General features: G+C 43.8%; 1 protein-coding gene across 1 annotated transcript; it reads right to left on the minus strand.

The window, feature by feature from the left end:
• Positions 1-448: 448 nt before the first annotated feature.
• On the minus strand, positions 449-12,519 carry ccdc71 (coiled-coil domain containing 71). The gene is made up of 2 exons (XM_053867405.1): positions 12,385-12,519; positions 449-3,091 (listed from the first exon to the last, which is right to left on the minus strand). The coding sequence occupies exon 2, from the start codon at positions 3,088-3,090 to the stop codon at positions 2,011-2,013; it is 1,080 nt and encodes a 359-aa protein (XP_053723380.1). The 5' UTR covers position 3,091; positions 12,385-12,519; the 3' UTR covers positions 449-2,010.
• Between the last annotated feature and the right edge of the window lie 1,278 nt (positions 12,520-13,797).

Below are 13,797 nucleotides of genomic sequence, written 5' to 3' on the forward strand. Positions count from 1 at the left end.
GTAGTGATAAGGGATTCCTCCATGTTTTGTTGTTGTTATCATGTAGAGTACTCAATACCTCATGATTCTGTAGCATTGATATGGATGTTGGCAAAATTTAAGGGCTGCCACTGGCTACTGCCTAGTTGCTGGACACTGGTGTAATGAAATATGATCTGATGGTAGAGAGGAGGCTGGGGGGAAGATGGATGGCACCAATGAAGGAGTCAGTGAGAAGAGGAAGACAAATTCAGAGCAGATGTACATAGGCGGCTGGGACTTGGTGTCATGTAAGTTTCCACATCGAGAGTAGTTCTCCAGGGTTAGTGATCGTGTCACTTATTTTCATTTGCATTTCTGTATGACATAATGTCACTTTTCAAGAGTACAATCTGTCACAGGTGACTCAGGTATGACTCCTTTACCTTGGAAACGGTGACCGTTGTACACACAGTAAACTCCAGACTGTAGAGTGCACCAGAATATAAGCCACAGCCACTAAATTTAAGAAGGAAAATAGATCTGGTTCATCCATAAGCCACAGCGGTTTATAAGCTGCAGGTGCAGTGGTGCCGTCTGGACTGTAGAACGGTCAGTGGTTGAGAGATTGGCTCTGTAGGCTTCTGCAATGAAGGGATACCCCTAGCATGACTGTTTGACAGTCGGTTGAATCCCTGCCTCCAATCTTGGCCGTTCAATGTTCTCAGCACACAAATAGAAAAAGTGTAAAACACATTTTAAAATAACTTTATTGAACAAAATGTTTTCAAAGGTCATGTATGAAATACAGTATTTTACAAGTGTTGGAGAAACATGACAAACAAAGCGCTTCAGAAAAGGGGGTTTGCTGGGTAGGATCAGACATTCAACCTCTCACTGAGCAGAAGACAAATGCTGCCAGTCATAGTCACTGAAAGAGACTCAGCGGCAGACCACAAGGACCAACATGTCGTCATAGTTTGGGTCGGGAGCTCAGACCAATGCTCTCATTTGAAGCCAAAATTAGTCTAGAACCTCGATTGAACGACACCTCTACTAGGATGGCAGAGCGCTCAAGTCTCATTCTTCTCACACTTGTTTTGGGAGGTCTAAAGTCGTAAATAAAAACTGTACAATTTTCAAACTCAATTTGTCTTGACATACAAGATGTTTCACACATAAATGAATGGATGGTTCTGAAAAAAATCCTTGGAAAACACAAGGCAGCATGGCATGCTCACCCCAACCTGCAGGGGGAAGGAGCACACCTTAAATAGAAGTTGCCGCTTATAAATGCTTGAATCGCAGATGTGAAGTAGAAACACAATTCCAGATGTTTGAGCACCAGTAGGTCAACATGTCTCAATTTGCTTCCCAAACGTCATGGTACGTCAAATAACCTCAATTTTAGGGAACATGCAGTTGTCAAATGCTCACAGTGCAGGACCTAGCTTATAGAAACAGCACAGAGGAGTATTTTATTGGGATTGTAGTAAACACAATCAAAGGTCTTTCTCGAATGTGGGCTTGGTCTCTGAACTTAAGCCTGAATGGGTGGAAGATTCCCTCATCAAAGCTTAGAATGAGGAACAACTAAGACGTGTTTGGCTGAAGACTTCAAAATAATCTCTTGTGTCGTGACCAAGTCTGGACTTTCCCAACAGGGAAAGGGGGCAGAGGAATTCAAACTGCTCAAAACACAAAAAAAGTGATCAGGGAAGAACGACGAGAGAAATGTCTTCTGCAACAGGAAGCTGTGACCCCAAAATCAGCAACCCACCCGACCCCCCATCAGCCTGAAGCACGAGGCTGGTTGGTGCTGGTTCTATCTGCGCCTAGTGCCAGTCGACCACACAACGGTTCTCATCATTAGAAACCTTCTGGAAGCCACGTCAGACTGGGTCAACCTCCAACATGGAGCAAACATCCCAGAATCAATGGAACAACTCTTGTATTAGCATCAAACACCATGGAGAGGCAACAACTGAGAAAGTGTAAAAAGTTGTAGAAATTCAAATTTTTCACTCAAGTCTTTCAGCTAATCTAACTCAGTCACTTGTTCTGGTGTCTGAAGTCTCCTAGCACGTGGGTAAGAGGCTGGATCTGGATCACAGGTGACAAGTTTACCTGTAGAATTTTTTGCGCTTTCCTTCGGGCCTCATCCACCGACCGCGAGTGGTCCACTTTGACCACCTTGGATCGAAGATTTTTCTTCTCTTTCCAGCCGTTTCTCAACCGAGGCGAGTTGGTGAGTTCTTTCAAACTTTGTCCCTCCTGGTGGAAGCAGTTGCTTCTCCAGCCGTTGCTGGTGAGTGTGGTGTGAGTCTCTGAGAAGGCCCGGCCGTTGGCACAGAAAGCCGGCGCCGAATCCCCGATGAGAGCTCCGTCTAGTCGGATAGGACACGACGAACTCTTCTGGCTAAACAAGGCCACTGCTTTGGTGGAAGCTCCACCACCATTCTGGGAAGGCTGCGAAGGTATTCCTGGCGGTGGGGCGGGGTGCAGCTTTTGAGGGAGGACAGCAGGCGGAGCTTCACACGAAGACTGCCATGCTGTGTGAATCTGAAGGCGGGCTGTGTGACAGCCAGACACACCTTTGATGTTAGTTAATCGGAGACAAGGCTTTGCCTGGAATGCCTGCGATACTTCAAGTGTCTTACTTGGCGCGTTCTTATGCACAACATCAATGTGGTCCGCCAGTAGTTCGGAGGGAGGAACTCCTTGAATCCTCGGGTTCCCTTTCACCGACATGTTCCACGAAGGATGCACCTCACGCTTTTTCACAGGTCTCCTAGATCTCTTCTTGGCAGTGGGTCGGATGTTCCTCGAAGGTTTCAGCATATCTTCCGTCAGTGGAAGGTTTGTCGAAGAACGATAACGATACACGTCCTTGCTCTGCAGCACAGTGGGCTTGTGCCCTTCCTCGCTCAGTTCCTGCAAGAAGGTGACCAGATCCTCTGTGCTTGTCAGGTCACAGGACACTGGACTCAGGATCTTCAAAGCGTCGAGGAGTATATTCTGTCCGGCAGAAGAGATCCGAGACCAAGAGTGGACAGCCCTACGCTCCTCATTGGCAAATGCGGAGGGCCGGCAGACCGGGGGACCTTTCGCCATGTCCACCATGTTAGTCATGCTGCCAAAAGAAACAAAATTGTAATTTCAACAAATGAAATGGCTAAGAGTGGAATTAAAAAAAACCTCCTGCTACATTTTGAGCAATCCATTATTTCTAAACCAGGATGGACCAACAATTTTAGTGTCCTGAGTAAGTCCTTCTAGCCAATTTGTGCCTCCTCAGGTAAGGCATCTAGGGATGCAACGATCCACACTATTTGACTTCTGATACCCGAATTTGGATATGTGCCAATATCGATATTCCTTCGATCTGATACCAGAGCAGTTTGCAATTTCTTTTCACCACTATTGTCGATTGTGTATTACTTACAAAAGGCAACTAGAGATTGGTACAAGACAACAAACCAAAGTCAGGAAAACATGAAATCCTGACAAATACACACATAAATACATTTTCCGACTGGCAAGTCTGAATAAGTGACGTAACACCTGAAGTCCAACAACCTGAGATGACAGGTTTCAGTACGAACAGACTCTCCAGCTCTCTGTTAAACGCTCCCTTGGACTATGTAACTTTCTCTGGGCAAGTTACCCAGAGGCATGTTCTGAGAGTGGCATCGCTGCCCCAACTCCACCGCAACACTTTATGGCAGAAGGGCAGAGGGACCGCGGAGGCGAGCTGAGTTCCTCTGTTCGCATCATGGTGAAAATAGTTTTCCAATGAATTGCTTGCCAGTGAAAATGACTTGCTTATGCTCACACACAGTTATGGATGTCTGCTGTTTGTTGTATTGCACTGTCGAAGCCTACAGTGAACATATAGCTGGCCAAGTTGATTAGCCACAAAGCTAATAACGCGCTAGTCATGTTAGTCAATTCGGTTAGTAATAGTATGGAGAAAAACAGTGTTTGTACCGGACTTGCAAGGCTTTCTCTGTGCTTAGCGCACGTCTTGGGTGCGTTATTGAATGTGGGGAACTTATTTTTGAGATGACAACTCATTTATTGCGTTTAAGTGTAGTAAAGATATAGCCAGCAAAACGGATTAGCGCCGCCAGCGCCTAATGTCCGCAAGCATTTATCAGACAGAAAATAGTCGATTCACTGTCATTTGCCGTATTTATGGTTCATCTAGTTCGGACAAGTGTAACATGTTATGTCTCATGTTCTATCTGTAGCTACTGCCGTTGAGTCCTCTGTTCTGCAGACCTGCTAAAAGCTGGTAAAACGACCAGCGCCACATTTCATCATCCCTTGCGATTGTTCTGGAACTGATTGAAGAATATTTTCTAACTGACGTCTGTGTCCAGTCAACTTGAAATAACCGTGTGAACGTACGTTTTGATGCTCACGCCCAGGTCGCTGTTTGTCTGCTCCTTATTGAAACATATGACAGTCATGATGTAATAAAGCTGGACAGGAAAAAAGGTGCTCCTTCGTCTTTATTATTCAACAGCACTGTAGACGACGGTAGCGCACCTCCACGGCTTAGACGAGATGAACATGAAGGTTTTCATCATCATACATCACGGAAGAATCCCGTAAGAAACATCATGACCAATGTCCGTTGCTGGCAGAACTATACAGCTGCATCTTACAGATTTATTTCTCATAACTAACAGATAGCAGTTTGTTCTCACCTTATCAGTAAATGTCCAGACTTGGACTGTACTTCTTTCTGAAACGTGCAGTCGAAATAAAGTTTTATTGTCTGGGTCTGTCAGTCTTGCAGCTGCTTCAGCCTCTCGCTGCATCCTGCCTCTCCTGACGGAGTTCCATCTCTGATGTAGAATGATAGATGCTTCTGGAGTTGCCTGGACAGTGTTGGGTATATTTCTGTCAGTGTAGCTCCCTAGTTCAGGTCTGGTTATTATTAGGAGGAGAGAGAGACAGAGGACACTTCACTATTAGGGGTGGGATTCGATTTAAAAAAGTAATCTAACTAATTCCAGAATTTGTGATGAATTATCTCAATTAATCGCAGTTTAATCGTATAAGAATACTTGTTATAAGAAGCCACATTTTTCAATTTGAATGAATTTGGTATATGACTGAATCAAATGATGGGCCCATACATACATTTAAACAACAACATATTGTTTATTTTGCATCAGTTTGACAATGGCACAATAAATCACGATGGTGGCTATATTCAAGTTTTTATATCACCTTATTTAAACTAAAGCTCTTTTAATGTCTTGAAAACATTGGTATGGGAATTTCAATTTTATAAGAATTTCAAGTCCATTCAGAGTAGTGGAAACCCTGGCCATTGTAGCAAAAAACCTCCCTGAACAAAAGCAAACAGACGCTTTTGTTTGCTTTTGTTCAGGGATTCCTCCATGTTTGTTGTTGTTATCATCCTAGCTGCCACGTGTCTTGTGGATCAGTGGACCAGGAACTCCTGCACTTACAAAGGTTCCCTGTTGTCTGGACAGCAAACGGTTCAATTAAAACGATTAAATGTGATCAAAATATTTTAACGTGTTAATTACGATTGATTAATTAATCGCATGCATCAACAACAAGTTAGCTCTGTGCATGCTAGCTGTTAGCTCGAGGGTGTTCATCATTTTACGATGGTGTCGCAGGGGGTTGCTCATCCTTAAGACGCGTTATCTTCGCAAACCAAACGAAGCCTCACTTTTGAACACTACGACCCGTCGCCACTTGAATTCCTCCGTGACTGAGGCTAACAGCCGGAGAGGTGGTGACGCAGAGCCAAAGGCGCGCTGCGACAGCAGCCAGTTGGAATCCTATGTAATATTTTTTCACTGCTTCTCAACAACAACCAGTTCTCGATGCTCACCCTGCGGCCCGTGTGTGTTTACACCAACAGCAACATGACGCATCGACGCACAGATTTTGACGTAGACTAAATTTAGCTGTTTATGTTATCAATGACATCAAGTAATCGTTGCAGCCCTGTTCGCTGTTCCACCACGGTCTTTCCTCATAAACGTTGAAAATAAATGTTGAAAGAGCCATATTGGACCACAAAAACATTATGTCTGTCAAGCAATGCACCGAACCAACGGTGGTTCAGTGCTTTTGCAATTATCTTGTTCACCATCTCGATGACCAGGTTGATCACCGCCCTACACTCTGACGGGAATGTTTGTGCACACAACGTCTCTTGATGCAAGATGCAGTGGAATGCAAGCAGATTTCGATCCAATGCTTTCTGTAGCAAAGTCACAAACCCCCTTTTTTTGATCCGCTGATTTTGCCATGCGCTTTGAGTTTTTCCTGATCCACCTCCTTTGTTTTCCAGTGCGTCTGTGCCCGTCCTCCGTGGTTCTTCTCCCCCCAATCCTGTGGACTTACTGTGTGTCTTGGACTCTAGTTCTCCATTGTTTTGTGCTCATGGACGCTTGTTTTGGTTTCTGAACCGTTTGGTTTTATTTTCCGGACTCTGTTTCCCTCTTGTGTTGAGTTTTGTACCATCTTGTTTTTCCAGCCTCCTTCTACTGTAATTCACTTCTTTTTAAGTCTGGCTCCTTCTACCATTGAAGCGTATTGAGTTAGTTTTCTTGTTGTTTCTTATTGGACTTGACCCTCAGTCTCCTCCCTGCTGCACTTGGGTCTCCCATCTCAAATTGTTACACTTCTTCCATTTTCAAACATTTTTGAAAAAGCTCCTGGGAGCCACTAGGGCAGCGCGCTAAAGAGCCGCATGCAGCAGTAGCTGCGGGTGTGGTGTCACAGGCGCTACACGAGATAGAATCCTTGTCGATTGGAAGCGGTGCATCTGTGGTTTAGTAGCACAGGCAACATTTGCCTTTTAACTTAAAGCATGACCAGTGTTACCCCACAACATGGAAAGATGGTTAATATGTGAACACTGTTATTTGATCGGTAGCTACCCAAAGCCCAGGAATCGATATCAGGAACATGAAAGTCGGATCGGTGCATCCCTCCTCATCAATGAGTTTTTCAGAGAGAAGTCATTTATCAGCCATTGTTTGTCGTGACTTCAGACGTGTCTACCGAACCAATGGTAGCCATTCAGGTCACACAGTGGTCTTGGAGTAGATTGTGGTTGTCCAAAGGTTGGTGACGCTGCCCTAAACTAAATGTGTCATGAATTTTGTGTATTTTTGGCGATTTGTAAGAAACTCCCCAAAACTAAGATAAAATAATGCAGGTTAAATCCTAGTGAAATAAGCGTGGAACTTCACCTCAGTCTGTCTCACTCTCCCTTCTCTGTGACGGTGATGCGCTCGGAGAATGCGCTTCATATGCAATATTTTTGTTGTATCCTAGTAGGGCTGAACAATATATTGTTATATCTATATCATGATGTGGAAAATTAAAAACATTCACAATATTAACATCACAAAAACATCAAATCTTTCCCGGCTCGTCCTGCATTGTACAGCCAAGGTAGCCGCGAACGTCGCTGGAGTGCCCACACTTCAATATGCAGTGAAACACCAGCCAACCACAAGCCTCCTTTCAAGTTTACCGTTGACTGACAGCTGAAGCCAGCCAATGACAACCTTGCTTTTAGCTATGATTTTGAAACAGGGTGTCAAAGCCACTCCCCCACCACATAACCGCACACCCTCCCTCACCCCTCCCGACAGACCAGGTCATCAACTGACAACCTGCTTTGCCTGCAAACATCTATTTGTACAAAAATATAAAAACATCTGAGTCAAATAATCGTTAACAGAGATTAACTCCGATGCAGGGTCTACCGCGCAGTTGTTTAACTAGACTGAGTCTGATTAATAAAAAAATACTTTAAAAATATTTTTATGATTTTTTCCCATACAACAAGTGTCTACTGCTTTGTTAATCTTCTTTCATGTATTTAGACAAGATAAGCATATAGCTGTATCAGCTGTGTATCTGTGATGTTTTTCTAAACTTTCACACCTTTAAGCTTTCATTCATTCAAACGGTACATACAGTATTATGGGACAGGAGATATGGACAAAAATACATAAATGTTTAATAATAATAAATAAAAAACAATAATAATAATACATTTAATCGATAAAGACAATTATCACAATAAATACATTTTCATCCTATTACATGTGTTGGACACACTACAGTCTCTCTTGAATCTGTTTTATGATGAAACAGCAGAATTTGTATCCAACATCATAATTTGTTCATGTTTAAATATAATAGCTAAGTGTAGAGATGAAAAATTCAATGTCTCTCGTCGAACCCACTTGTGCCCAATGTACTGATGTCTCTTAACTGTAACTATTTTAGTATACTACCATCTGGACACATTTCCTATATGGTATAGAAGAAATATTAGAAATATTGTGAATAAATGATAATTTAGTCGTATTCTATTCTCAAAAACATTGTACAAACTAGCATTCGCTTGCATGTTTGAAGATTTCATTAATACTTGCATACCAAATGAGAATTTGTTGATGGTACCTAACTGATGCCGGGTTGTAGCAATAGGACTGCCGGTGAGAGTGTGTCCACGATCAGTGAACCCTAATCGGGGACGCGGAAGAGGACACCACCGCCAACATGGAGCGGAGGACCGTCCTATAACTATTTTCACCACGGAGCAGAGGGAGCGGGCAATGTGCAAAAAAAAAAACAAAAAAGACCAAAATACTCCTCGGGAGTACTATTATGTCTTCCTTCAATTATGAAAACGCGATGATCGTCATGAAACGATTATTTTGCCGGTCTCCCCAACTTCTCATTCTCTCTCGATGCACCCAAACGCTGCACCACACCTTGTCCGGAAGGCACAGTGAGCCCGCTACACAGAGTAGCACGGGGCTCTGCCTGTCAGCGAGAGAGCTTGAGCCTCTGTTTACACGGAGTGTTGGACGCTAATATTAGCTACTGTTAGCTCCCGACTCTGTCATCTGTACAACGGCGGCATGGTATTCAGAGTCAAAACCTCCGAGGAGCAGACGCTCAGCAAGCGTTCTGAGTCACAACCGCAGTGATAGCTGCTTGTGGGAGATATTTCTAAAAACCAATGATTATTTGAAAGTGGATAAATGCATAAGAACAATCCCTCGCGCTCAACTTTGAGACGGGGTGATGAAAACAAGCGCTCCTTGTCATTCATCACGCTGCAGAGACGCAGGAAGAGCGCTCTGATGTGGAAGTGTTATGATTTAACGAGTGACTTCTCTCATGATCTCATGAAAAATGACGAAAAAAACCTTGGAATGCGAAATCACTTCTTACAACATCAGAACCACAGAAAAATCTATGCATCCCAGTCAAGTGCCAACTCAACAAATATTTTCTCGTCTCCACTGTTCTCTAAACCCAGACCTTACAGATTGGAGTTTCTAGAGAGAAACATTTAACCCACATGGTGAAGGTTAAATATAACTGTTAAACTATTGTTTACATTTTACGCATTGCTTTATTGTAGATCATTGATCAATAAAGTTTGAAAGTTCAATGAGTGCAAAACATAAAATTGTTAAATAATCGAGATGATGATATGAATCAAAATAATCGAGATTATCAATTTTGCCATAATCGTCCATCCAGCCCTACTGTAGCAGGATACCGAGACAGAGAGCACTGCATTTATGAAAGTTTCCACTCTGGATGTTTTCAAAAGTTTCAGATTCAGGTGATTCAGATTCAACTAACACTGCACCGGACTCCACAACGGCGACGGAGCCGGTCGTTTACGTTTCTGCGTAAACAACACCTGAGAAAGGCTGCTCATCTAGCTTGCTGAAATTCATAATTAGTTCTTATCATTCTGTCACGTTGCTTAGCACCCGCTGTGCTAACAGCCTGCTGCTGAGGAACCAGCGGTCTCACTTTCATGAGCTCAGAAAACTCTCCGTGCTCCGTCAAGTGGTGGCACTTTAAATGGCGTGTTTAACTTGAAGCGGCTTCCCTGCACAGCATTTTCCCGTGCATGTGCTACAGGATGCAAACTTTAGATGACAGATTGAAAGAAGATACACAGCAGACATGTCGCTGCCAAGTGAGCAGCGAGAAGGGAGGAGCGGACGCATCTCAACCAGCAGGGCTTCATCAGAGCACCAGCTGTCACACGTGATTGGTTATTGTGATCGGCAATGGCAGGTAGTGATCGGCATTCACCGTCACCCTGATATCGGCCAATCATGATCGGTGAGCAATGGATCGGAACATCCATAGTTTAAAGTTTGGAACTTATCTGCATTTCCTTATCTCATCAGCGTCAGGCATCCCATCAATCACAGCATGCTTCCATGCCGCGAGTGTGGTGACTCGCAAGATGTGGATCACCACGAGATTACTGATGGCCAAGATACGGTCGACAATCAGGCGTTCATTTTTTCATGTTTTGCAGACGCCCCCATAGCTAAAAGCCTTACGGGTGTCATAAACAAATATGATGGCCAAACTGCAGCTGCAAAAGGGTTGGCAAAAGAGCACATTTCAATCCTATTCACGAAATTACTGAGCGGAAACACTACTTTCATGGAAACTAGTGTGATGACATTACGGCTGTGTTCCCACTTCTCACCCTAACACTAGCACTTGGATCTGAGCACCCTCCACAACGTGGTGCCCTCTGACGACGAAGTGAAGTGATCGACGTCCCTAAGAATTGGGACGACACTTGATGACGTCACGCGTAAGGAGGACATGCCATTGACTGCCGTGCTGTGTTTTGTTCCCTGCATATCCAGTGTTGGAGACGTTTTGGGAATGCCAGCTCCAACGTTTTTGCAACGTCTTGCATCGGTGCTGATCATCTCACTTGGTTTGATGAACCAACAGAGAAGAAATGGGCGGAGCCTAAGCCAGCTTCACCGCTATGTTGCGGTGAAAGATCTGTTAGAGGCATGACAGTATTAGCCTGGATGCTAGCCCACTGTTGTTTGTTAAGAAGAAATAAAGATATACAGTTGTACGTACATGTTGTATTGTTCATGCTGTCAGACACGGTAGACCATTTGGGTCGCTAACGTCTGATACGAGAGAAAGTAAACAAACAGAGTAGTCCTAGCTACTAAAATGTCCCTTTTGTCTATCCAACATTGTTTTTAAATAAAGTACGTTGGTCACTGGGAAGTGGGAAACGGTACAGTGTTAGGGAGTCAATTCCTATTACGAGTCACAGCAACTCACATAAACATGTACGCATTATTTCTGTGTACGCTGTGTCTGTGGCGAGTCCAGCTCATTTGTATTTCCTGCTGACCAATTTGTGACCATTTTAATCGCCCAAATTAACATGTTTAGATTAGGGCCTTACCGTGATTAATTGCACAACTTTCTGCGATTAATCGCAGTTTGTGTACATGTGGCTATAAATGTAACAGTCAAGACTTAAGAATCCCAAAGTTAATGTACTGTACATTTAATAGTACTAACACTGAGACATTAACAAAAGCGCAAGAATGTTACTTGCATAGAATCATGGGGCAGAAGAATCTTATTCCATTTTATTTTCCTCGCGAAAATGGCACTGTGGAGTGACGGTTGGCTGCCTGATTCTAGCATCAGCTATATGAATCTAGCAACTAGTCAGTATGGTATACATTTGGTATACATTTGACAAGAGTTTGCGTTTAAAAAAAAAAGCATCTCACAAGTATTAAACTTGTGTGTTTGATCGGCTGCTGTTGAGCAGGAGATGACGAAATGTCTTGCAGCTGTCGTGGGGGAAAAAATTGAATTGATTGTCGGTATAAACATCAGCTGCTATTGTCATGAAAAAAAAAGTTACTGTTTTTCCTCCAGCCCTAAAATTCATGTCCACTTCCACGATGACTCCATGTGTTTCGATGCTACCACTACAATTCAATGCATTTGATCACGTGAAATTTCATCAATAAAAAGTAAAGTTAATTTCATGGCGTAATCGTCACCATCTCATTTCTCTTACCCAACACATATGAAACCTGACAACATTTCTTCAATCACTTGAGCTTTTTTAAATTATCAAAAATCACAATAAAAAGGCAAATGTAGAAGTCACTTTTGCAAAGAACTCCTTCTGTGCTAGCACGTCTGGAGATACAATAGCTAGCTCCAGTCAAAACCAATGCGCGCACACTCGCCGCCTTCTGGTGCTCCTTGGCGCCCCCTTTGTACAGAGGCCGAGGAACGGTGTTTATCCGTGTGGCGCGACTTTGGACTGCACAATAGTCAAGAGTATGTGCTTCACAACTTTCATATTAAAGCAGACGTCGCCATTTCTCAGGCGAAGTTGTAAAGCATCGAGTTGCCAGCAGCAATCTTTCCCCGACAGAGCGGCTAGTTGTTGAGCTACACCGCTTTCCTCCAGACACTGACTGCTCGCCCGACGACACGACAGTCGACCGAGGCGCGGCGGCCAGGGAGCGCGTACCAAACTGCAACGCCAGGCAGAGGAGGCAGAATTACCTTTAGGTGGGTTGTCTCGGCATCCTCCGGTCGCCGCTGCGCTGACGCTCCACGGTAAAATGGCTGCAACAAAAGCGGTGTGGATGATAGACCAGCGGAGGTGGAGGCAGCCGGGAGAGGCGGAGGGGCGGTCCGTCAACGCGCCGACGGGTGGGGGTGGGGAGCCAAGTCACGTGATCCGAATGCTCGTCTGGGGTCAACACAATTTTATTAGGACATTTTTTTACTTGTATTTTTTTCAATCTAGATGCTACATTTTAATTTGTTCGCAATCATTTAGAAATAACCCAGTAATTTATTTAATACCCAGTTCCCAGTTGGGTTACCTTGACCTGAAGGTCTTCACCACAGTAGTGTCCAGGGCAGCTCAACAATAACAATTGGAAACAACAAGTCAAGCTTCTCTGTCAAAGCAGGGCCTCTCACCTTCGTGTACAGATACTAACATGCACTACGTATACACACTAGATCACACACTCCCTTATATGCACTCAGCAAGTCACTTCTGTTGGAGATCTCATACTTCTAGACATCAACACAGAAAACCCATCGAAAGCTTGGCGTCACCCACACCAAAACACACAGATGCCCCACCGAAGACCCTCCCCCCAATTGACTTACACTTACGACCACTGACGCACCCACACAAACATTCCAAACTGCATCTCCTCCCAATATTGATCATGTTTTCATACTATGAGTAGTCAGACTGACTTGCTGAATTGACCCAACTCTTCCCCGGTATTGAAGAGCTGGTGGAGAATAAATGAACAGAAGAAATAGGCGTTAGAGTTAGATTAGATGTCCTTTATTTGTCTCGCAGAAAATCAACATTAAGAATTATTAATAATAATATTTAATGATTGATTGAGGGCTACACACTGAGCAAAGTCTATCGGTATCATTGGGCAATAATGGTGCCAAACTCTTGAAAACAATACAATGACACACTTTAAGGCCCACCAAGATCGATGGTTGAGAACTCCAATGATGGATCTAGCATCTGCGAAAAACCCCACTCTCTTCCCCAACTCCTGAAACCCTTGAAATTGGGGGAGTCAAGCTAGCCATTGGATTCACGATAACGTTCCTCAAATAAAGTTCAGAGAACGACAGAGAGGCAGACATGGATTGGATTGCCTATATTCTTCCTCAGAACTGTGGTCATTAACAATAGCTCATTTTATAAACAGTGCAAAAGTCCAGTTGCAGTGGTTCATGCTGTGCTCTACGTGCAACGTAGTGTGAACCAAATGATTGAGTTTTGGAATTGACGAGATGTTCAGAGACAACCTGATCTGTCTGCTTCCTTTGTGTTGCTAGAAAAACAGACTGTCTGGAAGTATAGTTCCTTCTGCCACACGGCTAGTGTTTGCTGTGGGTTCAGCCCAGGCAGTTGCATATCCTCATGCA

Source organism: Synchiropus splendidus, chromosome 6, assembly GCF_027744825.2.
Source record: "Synchiropus splendidus isolate RoL2022-P1 chromosome 6, RoL_Sspl_1.0, whole genome shotgun sequence".
Classification (NCBI taxonomy): domain Eukaryota; kingdom Metazoa; phylum Chordata; class Actinopteri; order Syngnathiformes; family Callionymidae; genus Synchiropus; species Synchiropus splendidus.

What these genes read in the sequence shown, in the direction of transcription:
- ccdc71 (XM_053867405.1), bottom strand. Translation starts at nt 3,090, where the DNA reads ATGACTAACATGGTGGACATGGCGAAAGGTCCCCCGGTCTGCCGGCCC.